This window comes from Hibiscus syriacus, unplaced genomic scaffold (genome assembly GCF_006381635.1).
Source record: "Hibiscus syriacus cultivar Baekdansim isolate YM2019G1 unplaced genomic scaffold, ASM638163v2 tig00110330_pilon, whole genome shotgun sequence".
NCBI lineage: Eukaryota > Viridiplantae > Streptophyta > Magnoliopsida > Malvales > Malvaceae > Hibiscus > Hibiscus syriacus.
The window spans coordinates 1,132,520-1,148,114 of NW_024062686.1; the positions used below are offsets into that span (position 1 = coordinate 1,132,520).

Sequence of the window (15,595 nt, forward strand, 5' to 3'; positions counted from 1 at the left end):
CATTGGAGTTTGATGGGTCTTTTAGTGATAAGATTTGGGTTTATTGATTTGATTATTTTGATGAAAAAGAGTATATATTTCAATTAGTAGAAAAGAGCTTACATGCCTTACATGTCAATTAGAGAACGAAATTAAGAACCAAGAGAATTGAGCAACCTAGAGCTTCAACTATAAAAAAAAAAAAATTAATCCACAAAATGTTCCAAAATGAAATCTCTATTTACCTTCTCTAATTGCAATCAAACGTGTCAATAAAGCAGGCAAATCTTTGTTGTCACTAATGAATCTACGCCGGAAAGAGTAACATAATGGCACGAATGCTGTTCATTCGGAAAACAGCATCTGAGCTTATTGTAGTTCATAACGGTATCGTCTTTAAGGCAGCAGCGATCGGCATGCCTAAGAATCCAATGAACACGCTTACGAACCATTGTGAGCAAGTGAGTGGAATTGTACTGGCAAATGTGCCCAAGAATTCAATGATGATGACTTGGAAGACAGCAGTGCAACCAAGGACAGCCACAAAATCGTAGTTATCCAATATACCCTTGAAAACGTTTATTTCCTCCATGTTACGTGAGCTGATCTCATTGAAAACCTGTGGAAATCACCCAGCAGACTTTGTAAGGTAAATCATGGACTCAAAAATGTGTGTTTATGGAAAAATATGGAGCAGCTCATAATAAAAGGTTACCTGGCAGAAGACGAGTGAATTGAAAATAACCGTGTTCAATGTCAGGTCAGAATCAGGGCCGTCGAGACTAAACATTGCTTTTCCTTTCACCTGAAGGTACCATATAACCATAAACTGGTAAAAGGATTGCCCTAAGATATTCCTCCACATCACATTACTGATAAAATTCCCTTTCTTTCCAACCGGTGAACGCTTCATTAGTTCATCAGTTGGAGGCTCGGTTGCAAGCGCAAGTGCTCCTAGAGTATCCATAATCATATTGACCCACAATAGCTGAACAGCTGTGAGAGGAGCTCTCCCTGCATAATGGTTTGGTGCAAAAAGCATAAGCAAATATGATAACATCGTATTCATTTTGCAACGAAAGCTAGAATATGACTTTAAAATAGATGTAGACAAAACATATCCCTTTCTTACCAGTCAAACATGCAGAGGAGAAGTTAACAATCAGTGCAACGATGTTGACTGTCAGTTGAAACTGTACAAATTTTTGAATGTATACTGAACGACCCCATTTGGCTACTGTCACAATTGTTGAGAAATTGTCATCCAGAATTATGACATCAGCACTCTCCTTGGCCACCTGAAATTGAGAATTGAGATTAGTTGAATTTCAGTACTGTTAGCATCTGGCATTTCTTCATATATTTAAGTAAAATATTTGACTAGCATGAAAGGTGGTTGTAATCCAAAATTAAGCAGCGTATATTGCATCAAAACTATCATAATGGCTTCCCTACTGTACTGATGGGGCCTTGTCTAGATCCCTTCTTCTCAAAAGAACTCAAGGCTATGTCCTTTATTTTATATAGCTTACTACATATAGCACTCCATCGAGAACATGCATCGCTATCTGACTCAATCTCATGGTATTGAATCAGTACTTATTCGAGCATAATTTTAATTTTGCTTACAAAATCATTTGATTGCTACAAGATGCATGCAGAGTACGAAAATATTAATGCGTTGAATACCTCAGTTCCAGCAATGCCCATTGCTAGTCCGATATCTGCTTCATGCAGAGCTGGAGCATCATTTGTTCCATCACCTGTCACAGCAACAACTTCATCAAATGTACTTCGCAATTGCCTTACAAGAGTATGTTTGTCCATTGGAGAGGATCGAGCCATCACCTGCAATAGAAAGGAAAATCAAGGTGTGACTACATGATTCATCCTTCTTAAAAGTACCTGATTGGGTAAGGTTTTGAAGCAAGGAATAAAAATGCGGAGGGTACCTGAATCTTTGGAATTAAAGTAAGCATTTCCTTTTGGCTCTTTTCTCTGAAATCTGGTCCTTCAATGGCTATACCATCATCTGTAAGAATTCCACATTCCCTGGCTATAGCCTTTGCAGTGTTTATGTTGTCTCCTGTGACCATTCGTACAGTAATCCCAGCAGAACGGCAAATAGCAACAGATTCTGACACCAGGGCGAACTGGATCTTTAATACCCACAATTCCTATACAAGTATACCCAGAAAGTAGAATGGCATTGTCAGGGGAGAAACAATTTTCCAGTTCCATATATGCAAGACACAGGGTTCGAAGAGCCTCATTAGCGAACTGGTTAATTGTAGCATTGAGGTGATTAATGGATTCTTCATCCAGAGGAACAACTTCCCCATTTGAATTAATCACCTTGTCACATCCAGCCAAAACTATCTCTGAAGCACCTTTAATTTGTGCTCGTAGGCCTCCTTCAGGAAGCTCCAGGACTACTCTCATTCGTTTCTTTGTAGAGTTAAATGGCTCGACCTTAACAAGTTTTGATGTCAGTCGTTCTGCTTGGAAATCTCCACCCAGAGACAAGCCAAATTCTAACAAAGCAGTCTCAGTGGGTGTTCCCAATATCTCACGTTTTCCATCTTTGTTAAAAACAATTTCACCCCCAGTGTTGGTGAAAATGGATTGTAGCAGGAGTTTCACGGCAGATTCTGGAATCTCAGAGTAGAGAGAAGCTTTACTGTTGTTATCTACTTCCCTGACACCCATGCCAATGCATGATTTCACAACCGTCATGTGATTAGTGGTTAGTGTCCCAGTTTTATCGCTACAAATACTTGTTGCTGACCCCATAGTCTCACAAGCTGCAAGTTGTCGAACTAGTGCTTTATCATTCATCATCTTCTTCATGGCAAAAGCAAGGCTCAGAGTCACAGCCAATGGTAGACCCTCGGGAACTGCAACAACAACAATTGTAACAGCAACAGCAAAGAATTCCAGCATTTTCAATGCCTCATCGCCATACCAACTCCAGATTGTCCCTCCTTGCAGTTTATTCATGAACAGTCCTTGCACCAATACAGTAAAAGTTATGACAGCAAAAAACAGGCCTACCTTCCCAATAATGGTTGCTACTCCATTCAATTTCACTTGCAGTGGGGTCTCATAATCACCCACTTCACTCAGGGTTGCCATCAATTTACCCCATTGTGTTCTCATCCCAACAGAAGTAACCAGCATCTTGCATGATCCATCTTGAAGCTTAGTACCAGAAAGCATAAAAGGGTTGTCAGCATTCACCATTACAGGCTCGCTTTCCCCTGTTAAGCTCGATTCATCAATTATCACAGAATCCCGAGACAAAAAGGCCGTCAGCAGGGACTTAGTCACCAATATTGAGGGGTACAATATCACCGGGAAGCAAATCGTATATAGACATTCTCTGCCTACATGCATTTCTTGTTACCTGAACTATTATTTTCTTTTTCTCCTTGTCCAAATCCTTGAACTGTAAAGATTGGCGATAGTCACTTGTAGCTGTGACAAACACCACCAATAAGATACTTGCAACTATCCCAAGTCCATCATGAGCTCCCTTTGGCCATCCTTACATCGCTATCCCGACTATCAATGACACAAAAGCACACACCCCAAGGATCATAAGGGTCATGTCCTGAAGAGCTTCCCAAACAAATATCAAGAACCCTTTAGCTTCAGCCTCAGCAAACTTATTGATTCCATAGACCTGTTGTCTTTTATTCAACAGATCGGTGTCAGAAGTTAGCCCATTGGTGGTTGATGTGGAGAGTTTTTCAGCGATACTATCCACTCCACCATGAATCTTTAGTTTCTTCAAATCATGGCCTTCCACAATGGATCCTAACTCATCCGCACAAAGTTGAAAACCAGCAGCTTTGACTTCTTCAGGCACAACATAATCACTTTCACTTGTTTCGACACCTGAAAAAATAAAATTCAGTTAAGTTGAAAGCCAGCTTTCCTTCAAAATAAAATGCAGTTTTGCTCCAAAAATCTCACCCGAGATAAACTGGAAGGCAGTTTTCGAAACCAGTACAGAGATTCTCAGTTTTTCCTGCAATTTTTCAGATCAAAAATAAATAAGCTATACAATGCTAAATTTCACACTCACGATCCTATTCATAAAAGGAGCTTAGCATATAGGGGGCAATTTTTGTTCAATTTTCAACCGCAGAAAAAGAAACATAATCTCGTAAGTATAGAAAATAAAAATAAAATCAAACCATGATATATTTAGCAGTTTAATCTTAGATCAGAAAGTAGAATTAAAAATCCAACGCACCTTATAGGATCGGCGCATAGCAGCAGCTTCGTAGCGTTTGGAGAGGTTGGCAGTGAATCGAAACCGGCGTTTCGGATTCTTGACGAAACCACAAACTTTCCTCCATCTTTCCAAAGCTTCCTCCGACGAGTGCTTGGGCTTCAAATCGAAGCTCTCGTTCAAAAAATTCACCATTCCCTTTTTTCTTTTCAATGCATTTCAAATCGCTTTCGTTCCTAAAGTTGACCGTCTGCTTCTATCCCGACTATCAATGACACAAAAGCACACACCCCAAGGATCATAAGGGTCATGTCCTGAAGAGCTTCCCAAACAAATATCAAGAACCCTTTAGCTTCAGCCTCAGCAAACTTATTGATTCCATAGACCTGTTGTCTTTTATTCAACAGATCGGTGTCAGAAGTTAGCCCATTGGTGGTTGATGTGGAGAGTTTTTCAGCGATACTATCCACTCCACCATGAATCTTTAGTTTCTTCAAATCATGGCCTTCCACAATGGATCCTAACTCATCCGCACAAAGTTGAAAACCAGCAGCTTTGACTTCTTCAGGCACAACATAATCACTTTCACTTGTTTCGACACCTGAAAAAATAAAATTCAGTTAAGTTGAAAGCCAGCTTTCCTTCAAAATAAAATGCAGTTTTGCTCCAAAAATCTCACCCGAGATAAACTGGAAGGCAGTTTTCGAAACCAGTACAGAGATTCTCAGTTTTTCCTGCAATTTTTCAGATCAAAAATAAATAAGCTATACAATGCTAAATTTCACACTCACGATCCTATTCATAAAAGGAGCTTAGCATATAGGGGGCAATTTTTGTTCAATTTTCAACCGCAGAAAAAGAAACATAATCTCGTAAGTATAGAAAATAAAAATAAAATCAAACCATGATATATTTAGCAGTTTAATCTTAGATCAGAAAGTAGAATTAAAAATCCAACGCACCTTATAGGATCGGCGCATAGCAGCAGCTTCGTAGCGTTTGGAGAGGTTGGCAGTGAATCGAAACCGGCGTTTCGGATTCTTGACGAAACCACAAACTTTCCTCCATCTTTCCAAAGCTTCCTCCGACGAGTGCTTGGGCTTCAAATCGAAGCTCTCGTTCAAAAAATTCACCATTCCCTTTTTTCTTTTCAATGCATTTCAAATCGCTTTCGTTCCTAAAGTTGACCGTCTGCTTCATTCAAATATATAGAAAGCGTCTCCGGAAATACTTTCACCAATAACGTGGAAGTTTCCGACACATGGTACCCAACTAAAACAATTATTTCAATTTAGTCACTGAGCTCTTGTAGACACTAACTTACTCGTATTTATATCTCATCTATTTCAGCTGTAATTTATTTTTCAAATCATTCAGGGTTTCTTTTGAGTAACTGAATAATTGCCAAAATATTAGTGCCTAAAACTTGACTGGCTAAACTGAAAGGGTTTTTTGGTGACCAAAATGTTAGCATCTAAAAGTCGACTGACTAAATTAAAAAACATTTTTATGATGAAAATGTTAGATTCTAAAAGTTGAGTGATTAAATTGAAAATATATTTTTAACCAAAATGTTCAATTTCTAAAAGGTTAGTGATCGTTTAGGTAGTTTTCCTCAAATAAAATAATCAAAGAGGGTATAAGAAGCACAATAAAAATATGAAGAGAAAAATAAAAAAGGTTTTGATTTACCCGTGTTTAGCTATCTCAATCACGAGTGAGCAAAATTCGGTTTGAAAAATTAATTTTTTCTACTTGACTCAATTAAAAAAATAGATTCGAAATAACTTCAAGTTATAATTTCATAAACTCGACTCGAAAAAATGTCAATTTCAATCTTAGTTGTAAAATATAACTCGAATAACTCAAGATTTTTAGTAATTAGTGGTTGAATTTTCAAGTTTGAGTCAAGTCACTCAATTATATATGATATATGTATATCACATATGAAAGATATATATATATATATATATATTGTATATGCTCATAAAAATCATTTAAATTGAAATCAAATAATATCATAATATTATAAATATTGATAATTAAATTTAAACACAAATTCGAAAATTCAATTTGACTCAAAAAAAATTCAAGTCAACTCCGAGTTGTAAAATATGACTCATCCATTCGAAAAATCAAATTTTTTTGACTTCAATCGAACGCTCACCCCTAGTCTCAATCACCTGAATTTTATATTTATTAGATAAATACAAAACATTATATGTTTAAAGATATCTCTTAAACTCTCCACATTATATGCTCACACCGTTACATTCTCGGTGTTTAAACCTTAATACTCAAGAAAAAGTAAATATTCATTTACTACGAAGGTCACTTAACTCGTGTTGAAGTTTATATCTAAACACTAAAATAGATTTAAATTAAAAATAAAATTATTTAATCTAATAAAAATGAGTTATTAAGACCGTAGATTAGAGAACTCTATTTTTATTAATTTAAATTATTTTAATACTGATTAAATTAATTTTTTTTATCAGAACTGTAGTTAGCTTACGAGCACGCAAGTACTTGCTATAGATATAGAGCTTTGAATGATTTTGGTTCTAATATTTTGGAAATAAATAGTAAAAGGAATTTCATTTGACTTTGTTTCCTTTTAATTTACAGTTTACACTACACGCCTCAAACAGTTAATCTGTGTCAATCGGCGAAATGTGGGGTTCAATTTACTTTTTGACTGAAGTAAGATGAAACTGATTTGAAAGTGGCTTTTCTTTTTTACCTACAGTGCAGCTTTTGTTTAAATGCAGGAAAATAGGACCTCCATTGCTTTATTTTGAAATGGGTAAACTATGCAATTTGATATTTAAACTATCAATCTTAGTCCATTTTTTATCTAAACTTTAATTTTTTTTCAAAATCATATTTAATATATTGTTTTCATTCCATTTTAGTATCTCTCCGTTAAACACTTATCGTGTTTAATATCTAAACTATCAATTTTGACATATTTTAATACCTAAACTTTTAATTTTTTCTAAAACTTAACGTTAAATTTTGAACTGAGTACTAAAATGAAACAAAAACTAAAATTTCTAACGGTGGGTACTAAAATGAAACAAAAATTAAATTAGGTATGATTTTAAAAGAATTGAAAGTTTAAGTACTAACAGATCAAATTTGATAATTTAGCCAGTAAACACATAATTTACCCTTTTGATATTCTTACGCGGTGATAGATTTTCGCAAGAATGACTTTACGTCGAAAACAACACCCGGCATCATATTTGGTAAAGGCAGTGGTTCTTCCCCCCCCCCCTAATACATCTGTCACATAACAATCTCTCGATTAATAAAAAAAGAATACTCATTTTTTAGTTTTAGATTTCTCAAATTGGGGACTCCATTCACCGGTCCGAATGATAGAGAGGCAATTGTTAGTAAGAGGAAGAACATATGATGGAGAATCATGGTTCAAGAAGTCTGGAAGTTTTTGTTCATTGTTTCGATGAACGAGCTTCAAACTTGAGCAATGGAATTCAGGTAAGACAGCCATTAGAGACGTTTCCTTTTGTATCGTCGAAAGCGATGAATCCAGGTTAAGAAAATTCTCTGTCGAAGATGCCAGCCATAAAATAAAATGAAGTAACGCCTTTGTGGCATACTGTTTATAACAATTATTGACCTAGTTTTGTTAACACTTGGAGATTCGGCATTTCCTTGACCATGGAACATTTACAACAGAAGTTGGCTTGAATCAGACACCAGGGTTGATGTCAGAATAAACATTGGCACAACCATTATTACAAGATTCATGTGCTTCCATAATTATGTAAAGATTTTCTACAGTACCCTATTTACTAGGCTGAACTCAGCAACAACTTTATAATCTGTTTGTGCTAATTATGTATTTTCAATTGTAAATGACCAAATGATAATCTTAATTAGTCATAGTTTGTTAACAAGTGATCAGTAAATAATGCATTAAAAGATCCAGACTACTGCAGAGGGAAATCACAAATATGCTGAAAAAAAACCCATGAGAAAAAAGGAAACATAAGCAAGAATAGCAACATATCTCACTAAGTCAAAAAATTCCCAGATTCATCATTGCATTCTAGTATCAATAAAAAGAGGCATAAAATTGAAGTTCGTGAGCTGCAAATTCCCTAAATGATAACATAACAAAACATGAAGAAAGAAGAAAAAAGGATAACCTTAATCGACACTCTGCATGATATACTCAGCAGAAAACTTTTCACCCTTATCCTTGTCAGCAGCGGCACGCCCCTTAGCCTTACGATCCAGCAACGACTTCCGATCCTTGTCCAGCCTCAGCTTGGTGATAACACACTTCGACGGGTTGATCCCGACGTTAACGGTGGAACCGTTCACTTTCTCACGCGTGATGCGCTCGACGTGAATCACCCATTTGCGACGGTACACTTGTACAACTTTCCCTTCGCGGCCTTTATAGGTACCGCGAACCACTTGGACCTCGTCGTCCTTGCGGACCGGCATAGACCTGACGTTGTACTTGGACCTCAGATCGGACGAGAGCGGCGCGCTCATCAAAACGCGGCGGACGGAAGACGGCGCCGTGAAATGGGCCTTGCGGCTCTTACGGCGAGACGAGGAGACTCGTGGGTTGTACTTCATTTTCTTGGTGGTTCCTCTTCGACGACCAATGGAGGAAAATATATATGGTGTTAAAGAGTGGCCTGGAGAATTAGGGTTAATTTGATATTGTTGTCATTTGGGCTTTATATGGATCTAGATAGTTTATTTTAAGTGGGCTTCAGTCTTTGTGACCCAACTTTATTATTAGTGTTTAAATAAGATAAAAGTTACATATTATACTTGGTAAAATTAGCCCAATAAGTGAGGTGGGTAAAAAAAATTATCTTATTATGTCATCTCTAAAATTAATTTGGGGTACGACAAGTGTTACAGTGCATGAAAAACTCGTCACGCCCATGACGAGTTTGTCCAAATAATATATTTTATTCAAACTCATCATGTCAAATCACTATAGCAAATGCAATAGTTCCCAAAACCAAAAAAAAATCTAGTGCCTATGGTTTTGGGCCAAAATTACCATTATACTTTGGCTCATATTTATCTTTTTGAATAGGTTGGCAATTTTTTCTGCATTATTTTCTAAAGGCACTACAAGTTCTTTCCATCTTATACTAATCATTGAAAGGGTGAATATTACTAAATATATAAAATTATGTAAATGATTTTAACATTATAAAATATAAATATATGTTAAAAATAAATAATATGATATTTTCAATTTTTTTATTTTATAATAAGATCATACACATCAATTAAAATGAGATTAGAGCTTCTTTTAAAAAAAATATTTAGTAAAATTCAAATAAAAATTTTGATAAACCAAAATACACCTAAAACCTGCATTTTTTTAATATTTTATAAACTCAAAAGTGGAAAAAGATGTATGGAATGTAGGGATGGGCATGGGTTGGTCGGGTCGGGTTTTTGGTTCACCCAACCCGACCCGAGAAAAAGGAAGCCTCTATCCGAGACCCAATCCGACCCGATCAAAATAAAGTTTCATCTGATCCGATCCGAAATAATAGAAAAATATTTTTATTCAATAAAAATAGTGACTTAATTGAAAAAAAAGTATATATAGAGGGATATTATTGTAATTATTTCTAAATATATAAGGTAAAATTATATATTTTTTGGGTCGGATCGGGTATTTTTCACCCTAAACACGAACCGACCCGACTCGAATATCTCATTTTAAAAATCCCAACCCGAACCCAAATTTTCTAAAAAAAATCTGACCTAATCGAGTCGGGTTAAAACCCGTCGGGTTCGAATTTAGTGCCCATCCCTAACGGAATGTCCATGTGGCTGAAAAAGGCTAAACACACCAAATAAAATGGGTAGGTTGAGTAGGCTAATGATCGACAAGCCAACGTACCACGCATTTTACCAACCCACGCCATAATCCACTAAATTAGCTGTAAAAGGCCCCATTCCCAAATGACTCGATTATTATTATTATTTTAATTAATAAGGGTAAGTACAAGACATTATCTGTTCAAAGATAAATTTTTAATTTTTTTACATTGATCGCTAACACCCCTAACATATATGATGCTCGAACCCGGGTCTTCAGAAATAACAACAATTCCTTTACTATAGAGGTCACTTGGTTCGTGCAAATGACTCAATTATTAAATTAGCTGTAGAGTTTAAAATATTATATATCAATATTCAAATAATGATTTTATTTTAAATTTATCTTTAAATTGTAAAATATTTTATATCAATTTTCAAATTATCTCTATTATTTTATTGTAATTATTTTGTTAACATGTCGTAAATTCTATCGATTGAAAAATTAATATATTTTTGAAGGTATTAGAAATTAAACTTGCGACGTTCTACAAAAATGGATATATTGTCACCCGTAATCCTTCTATTAGATATTCTGTAATATACTTCTACAACATCAAGAAGCTTAGGCCTTTCTCATAGTGCAAATGGTTTAAGGGTATTAAAATCTAGTTTGCTACTCTACGAGTAGTTATAGTAGCCTTACACTGATACTTGCACTAAAAATTATTATAAATTTTTTTGAACAAGACAGAAAAGAGATGGAATTATTTCACCCTTATTCCTCTCTTTTCTACCATCCAATAAAGATAAAATACTTCGATATCGATCAATGATCATCTAATCACCGAGTAAAATTTTTCTTCCAAATAAAAAAGAATAAACCGATTATAACTGTCGTAACTCATTTATTTACGTTAACAACCATATTTACTTGTCTTTCTTTGGTTTATTTCTTTTATGTTTCTTCTTAGAATTCTTTTAATTTATGACACAAGTAATTTGAAGATATAAAACAAAACCATACCAAATTAAGTTGCGGGAAAGTGGGATCCCATTCCCCATCCATTGCCCATATTCGTCTCTCTTTCTCTGTTTAAAATAATTATACATTGGAATACAGATGGAATCAAATATTTTTTTCAGAAAGAATTAGATTCGAAAATAAAAAATAATTAAATTTCAAAAAAAATAATAAAAACATTTCAATCTAAATAACCCATTTTATCAAATTATTTGTAACATATTGGAGTTAACACAACTTCTCTATGAGAAAAAAATACTCAAAATGAGAGATAATCTATTATGTAATTAGAAGATAGTAATTGAAAATGATTTGAATAGTTTTTAGAATATTTTTTTTAATTAAAAGTGATAAAAGATGTAAATATATATTTTATAATTTTACATTTTTTATTTTATTTTATCAAATTAATGCCACTAACTTAACTGTTAACCGATTGATTTATATAATATTTTAATTATTGAAACACAATAATGGAGAAACATACAACCATGGCATTTATTTATAGTGACTGGCTCGTTCTGCTTCAACTTCCATCAATCTTTTCTTTGGGAATAAAAACGAAATTTTAAACAAAGATGATTGCACTCAAGCCGGTTCATCCACCGATTTCTTGTTCTTCTTCCGGTTCCAAGAGTGGACCGTCAGTTCCGGTTCCAATGATCGGTTTCGTGAAGTTGCCGTCGCTTTCTTTCGGGTTGAATGGTGGTAACCATGGTGGGTTGAGCTTGATTCAGGCGACGGAGGAATCTACAGTCGCCGTGACGAATGGTCGTGCCGCTGCTGTTGTTTTCGTTCATTTTTTTGTTTTTCTTAATTTTAATTGGTGGCAAATGCTTAATTTCAAACGTGTAACCAGGTGAAGATCCACCCCAGATGGTTACTAATGGAAAGGCGGGAAACATCGTATGGCACCCAAGGTCAGTCGGTAAAGTTCATCGGCAAGAGTTGCTTCAGCAAAAGGGCTGTGTCATATGGATTACGGGTCTCAGTGGCTCAGGTTAGTTCAAGTATTTTACATGAGCTTCCACATTAGTGCTCATCTTTTGTTGCTATGAGCTTTAGTTCTTGTGCCATATGAACCTAGGAAAGAGCACTTTGGCATGTGCTCTGTGCCAAGCCTTGTATTCCACTGGAAAGTTGACTTACATCCTTGACGGTGACAACGTTCGTCACGGGTTAAACCGCGACCTTACTTTTAAAGCCGAAGATCGTGCGGAAAACATTCGAAGGATCGGTAAATGCCGCTGATCGATTTCTCGTCGTAGTCCTTTCCTTTGTCCATTCACTCTCTCGTGGTTTAAAGTTGCGACTTATTATGATTCACAAACAGGAGAGGTAGCCAAGATCTTTGTCGACGCCGGAATCATCTGCATTGTCAGTGTGATATCTCCCTACCGAAAAGACAGGGATGCATGTCGTGCACTGTTGCCACAAGGAGATTTCATTGAGGTAATCCATAGGCGAAATAGCTTTTAAATCAGAGAAAGAGCTTCTTTACTGCTTTATAAACCTGCTATCACAGGTGTTCCTCGATGTGCCGATCGAAATATGCGAGGCAAGGGACCCAAAGGGCCTGTATAAACTCGCAAGAGCTGGAAAAATTAAAGGTGTCCGCCCTGAATTTTGCATCTCGAAGATTGGTATAAACTCACATTAAAAGAGTTGCTTACCTATGTTCTCTGTAGGTTTTACCGGTGTCGATGACCCCTATGAACCACCTCTGAACTGTGAGGTATGTATATTGGAGTAACATTCTTGTTTAAATGGTTGCAACTTACAAGTATCTTTCATGCTCTGAACATGAAAATTTTCAGCTCACATGTGTCTTGAAATGGCCATTTCCATTTACAGTTAGCATTGCCACCAAAGGGAAACAGCTGTGCTTCCCCATCTGAAATGGCCGAAACTGTGATATCTTACCTAGAGGAGAAGGGGTACCTGCAGGCCTAAGAAGGTACGAACCGAGTGATTCCCGGTTTCCGTAATCGACTGTAACATAGTCGATTGGACCGATGAAAATCGATTCTTTTCTAAATCATGGAAATTTCTCGTTTCCTGCATTTAGAAGAACTTATGGTTTCATATATCCATGTAATCCTGTTTCTGGCATCAAGGAAACTTCTTGTTTCCTGTATATGTAGTTTATGTTATGGATTAGACGATTAGAATGCGTGTCCTTTGTTAGGCCTCCTTAAAGCCTTGCGATGGGGAGTAATTGGCCATGGATTGAGTTGCAAGCTATTGGTGCTTCGATTTGTATCATATGGTGTTGTAATGGTTTAAGTTTGTATATTTTTCAATAACATTTTAAATATTTTTTTAGTTAATTAGAAAATAAAATATTTTATATCAATTTAATAGTCAAGTATTTTCAGTTTTGATCTGATAATTATAATCATTTAACCTATCAATAAAAATTAAATTGAATCAAATATATTTAATCATATTTGAAATGAAATAATATTACGATTTAAATTATTTTTTCTCAATTACTTATATGATGGTAAATTTTGATTTAAATGCTTGGTTTCAATCAATTATATTAGGAGAATTATACTTGTTACAACTTTTCCGAATAAGTTAACTGAGTATTTAGAAACGAGAAATTGATCTTTAAGCTTAAATTGAACGTTCATACACCAATATATATGTGATGCTCGAATCCGAAATCTAAATAAAACTTACATGCTCAAGAGAGATACTTGTATCTCCTATAGACTTCTTGTACGTGTATGAGGTGAAGGTCATTTATTGTGTGAGAGACAATGTTATATGCTTCATTTTGTGTAGCATAACTAATACCTTTAGCACCTTAAGCATGTATCAGAATCACGTATTCTCGAGTGACTTAATTAATGTGAATCAGAGATTCAAATCGCAGTCACGTTTTCGGTCATGTCTCGTTTACCGCAATTGCGATCATAGCGGGCGCTATTGCAGGTATAACGAGAATATTGGAAGGCAACGCTACCACTAGCGCACCGTTATTTAAAACCCTGATGTGAACTAAAACAAACATGTATGAGATTGGTAAAACTTGATTAAATAATCAAAGGTTCAAGGTCTTTTATTACATGCCTTTGTAAAGACGTCAAGTTATTCGTATAAAATATCAAGTTATTTATTTTAAATATGAGTATGAAAGATACCTACGGAATTTAACATAATGCATAATATATGTTATGCATATATGAACTAGTAAGTAGTAAGCCCAACTGCCCAAACACTTTCATTCAATCTCTGTAATAACCATCCTTGGAGACAATGGATATGCTGGTAGAGATGGTGTAAACCAGCATTGTGAAATAAGATGGTAAAAATAAGAGGAAGTAAAAAACTGGAATCCTTCATTCATACAATTACCTGAGCAATCAAGTGAGAAGCAAAGTGGTCGTCCATGAATGCTCATTCTCAGTTCATTGATAGAGAAGTGACAACTTTTGGTAACCGGCATGCATGCTTGCTACTCATCGGTTTTGACTGCTTCTTAACTGGTTCAGATGTCAGGCAAGCGTGACTGTTCAAGTATAAGGTTGTATATATGTCAGTGTATCTGCACATCTATGGATTGTCCTTGAGAATATGATTGAATCTCATACTGCTGCAGCTTTCATTAACACCATGTATCTGAACACGTGGAACGAGTTCAGACCTTTGTTGAACCCCAAACTGACATAAAAACACAGCGGGATCAGATCATTCTAAAATCTATCAGAGCTTGAGGTTTGTGCATTTTCAAAGACTTGTGTTTTCTCCATTTCGCTGTCCTCTCTAAAATAGTTGCTAATTGATCTGCATCAAGAACGGGAGAAGACAATACGATTATATGGCAGCTAGATGGAAGACAACACACAATTGGTGGACCACCGGCACCAGAGTTTTCAACGAAAACAGGTCAGTTTTTTATCATATAGCAGTAGGAGTGTAAATGAATAAATGGTTCTATGAATTGCTCGTAAACCGTTTGTTTATATTCGTTTATTAAGATAAATAAAGGAGTGTGAACAAAAGAAATTATGTTCATTTAATATACAAACAAACACAAACATAGGTGTGTTCGGTCTGATTATGTTCACAAATAATTTCGTTCCTCAACTCGTTTATAAGCTTATTAATCCGGTTCTCCTTTTCCTATTACTTAATTTATTACATTTTAAATAATGGTGATAGTAGAAAATAAATTCAACAAAGGATGAACTTAAGAGTTCAAGTTGTGAAGTTTAAGGAATTTTACTTTTTTGGGCAAACTCTAAACAAAAATATTCGTAAACGCTCAATAAACTGAACACAAACACGATATTAAAAATTTAACAAACTTGAGACAAAAATAAGCACATTTATAAACAAACAAACACAATATTAATCATTCATGTCCGATTTATTCAAAAGCATGATCCATGCTTACAATATTACAATAATCGAATGGCATAAATAAAAGGATTGGATAGTGACTTGATCACTCAGTTATATCTTACTCAACATTTCAATAATTTTTTTATTAAGTTGGCTAC

General features: G+C 35.3%; 3 protein-coding genes and 1 pseudogene across 4 annotated transcripts; 1 reads left to right on the top strand and 3 right to left on the bottom strand.

The window, feature by feature from the left end:
• Positions 1-260: 260 nt before the first annotated feature.
• LOC120118993 lies at positions 261-4,443 on the bottom strand (annotated as a pseudogene).
• On the bottom strand, positions 4,441-5,383 carry LOC120118994 (calcium-transporting ATPase 2, plasma membrane-type-like). Its single transcript, XM_039138905.1, has 3 exons — positions 5,182-5,383; positions 4,899-4,953; positions 4,441-4,820 (listed from the first exon to the last, which is right to left on the bottom strand). The coding sequence occupies exons 1-3, from the start codon at positions 5,353-5,355 to the stop codon at positions 4,456-4,458; spliced, it is 594 nt and encodes a 197-aa protein (XP_038994836.1). The 5' UTR covers positions 5,356-5,383; the 3' UTR covers positions 4,441-4,455.
• A 3,015-nt stretch (positions 5,384-8,398) lies between these two features.
• Positions 8,399-8,868, bottom strand: LOC120118899 (60S ribosomal protein L26-1-like). The gene has a single exon (XM_039138812.1). It carries the CDS (start codon positions 8,837-8,839, stop codon positions 8,399-8,401), a length of 441 nt encoding a protein of 146 aa, XP_038994743.1. The 5' UTR covers positions 8,840-8,868.
• A 2,768-nt stretch (positions 8,869-11,636) lies between these two features.
• Positions 11,637-13,358, top strand: LOC120118900 (adenylyl-sulfate kinase 3-like). Of its 2 annotated transcripts, none has more exons than XM_039138813.1 (7): positions 11,637-11,876; positions 11,941-12,081; positions 12,169-12,318; positions 12,415-12,533; positions 12,607-12,691; positions 12,770-12,816; positions 12,936-13,358. In XM_039138813.1, exons 1-7 carry the CDS (start codon positions 11,660-11,662, stop codon positions 13,032-13,034), a joined length of 858 nt encoding a protein of 285 aa, XP_038994744.1. In that variant the 5' UTR covers positions 11,637-11,659; the 3' UTR covers positions 13,035-13,358. The 2 variants fall into 2 exon arrangements, with proteins under 2 accessions (XP_038994744.1, XP_038994745.1); XM_039138814.1 differs by having other exon boundaries at positions 11,637-11,852.
• The last annotated feature ends 2,237 nt before the right edge of the window (positions 13,359-15,595 follow it).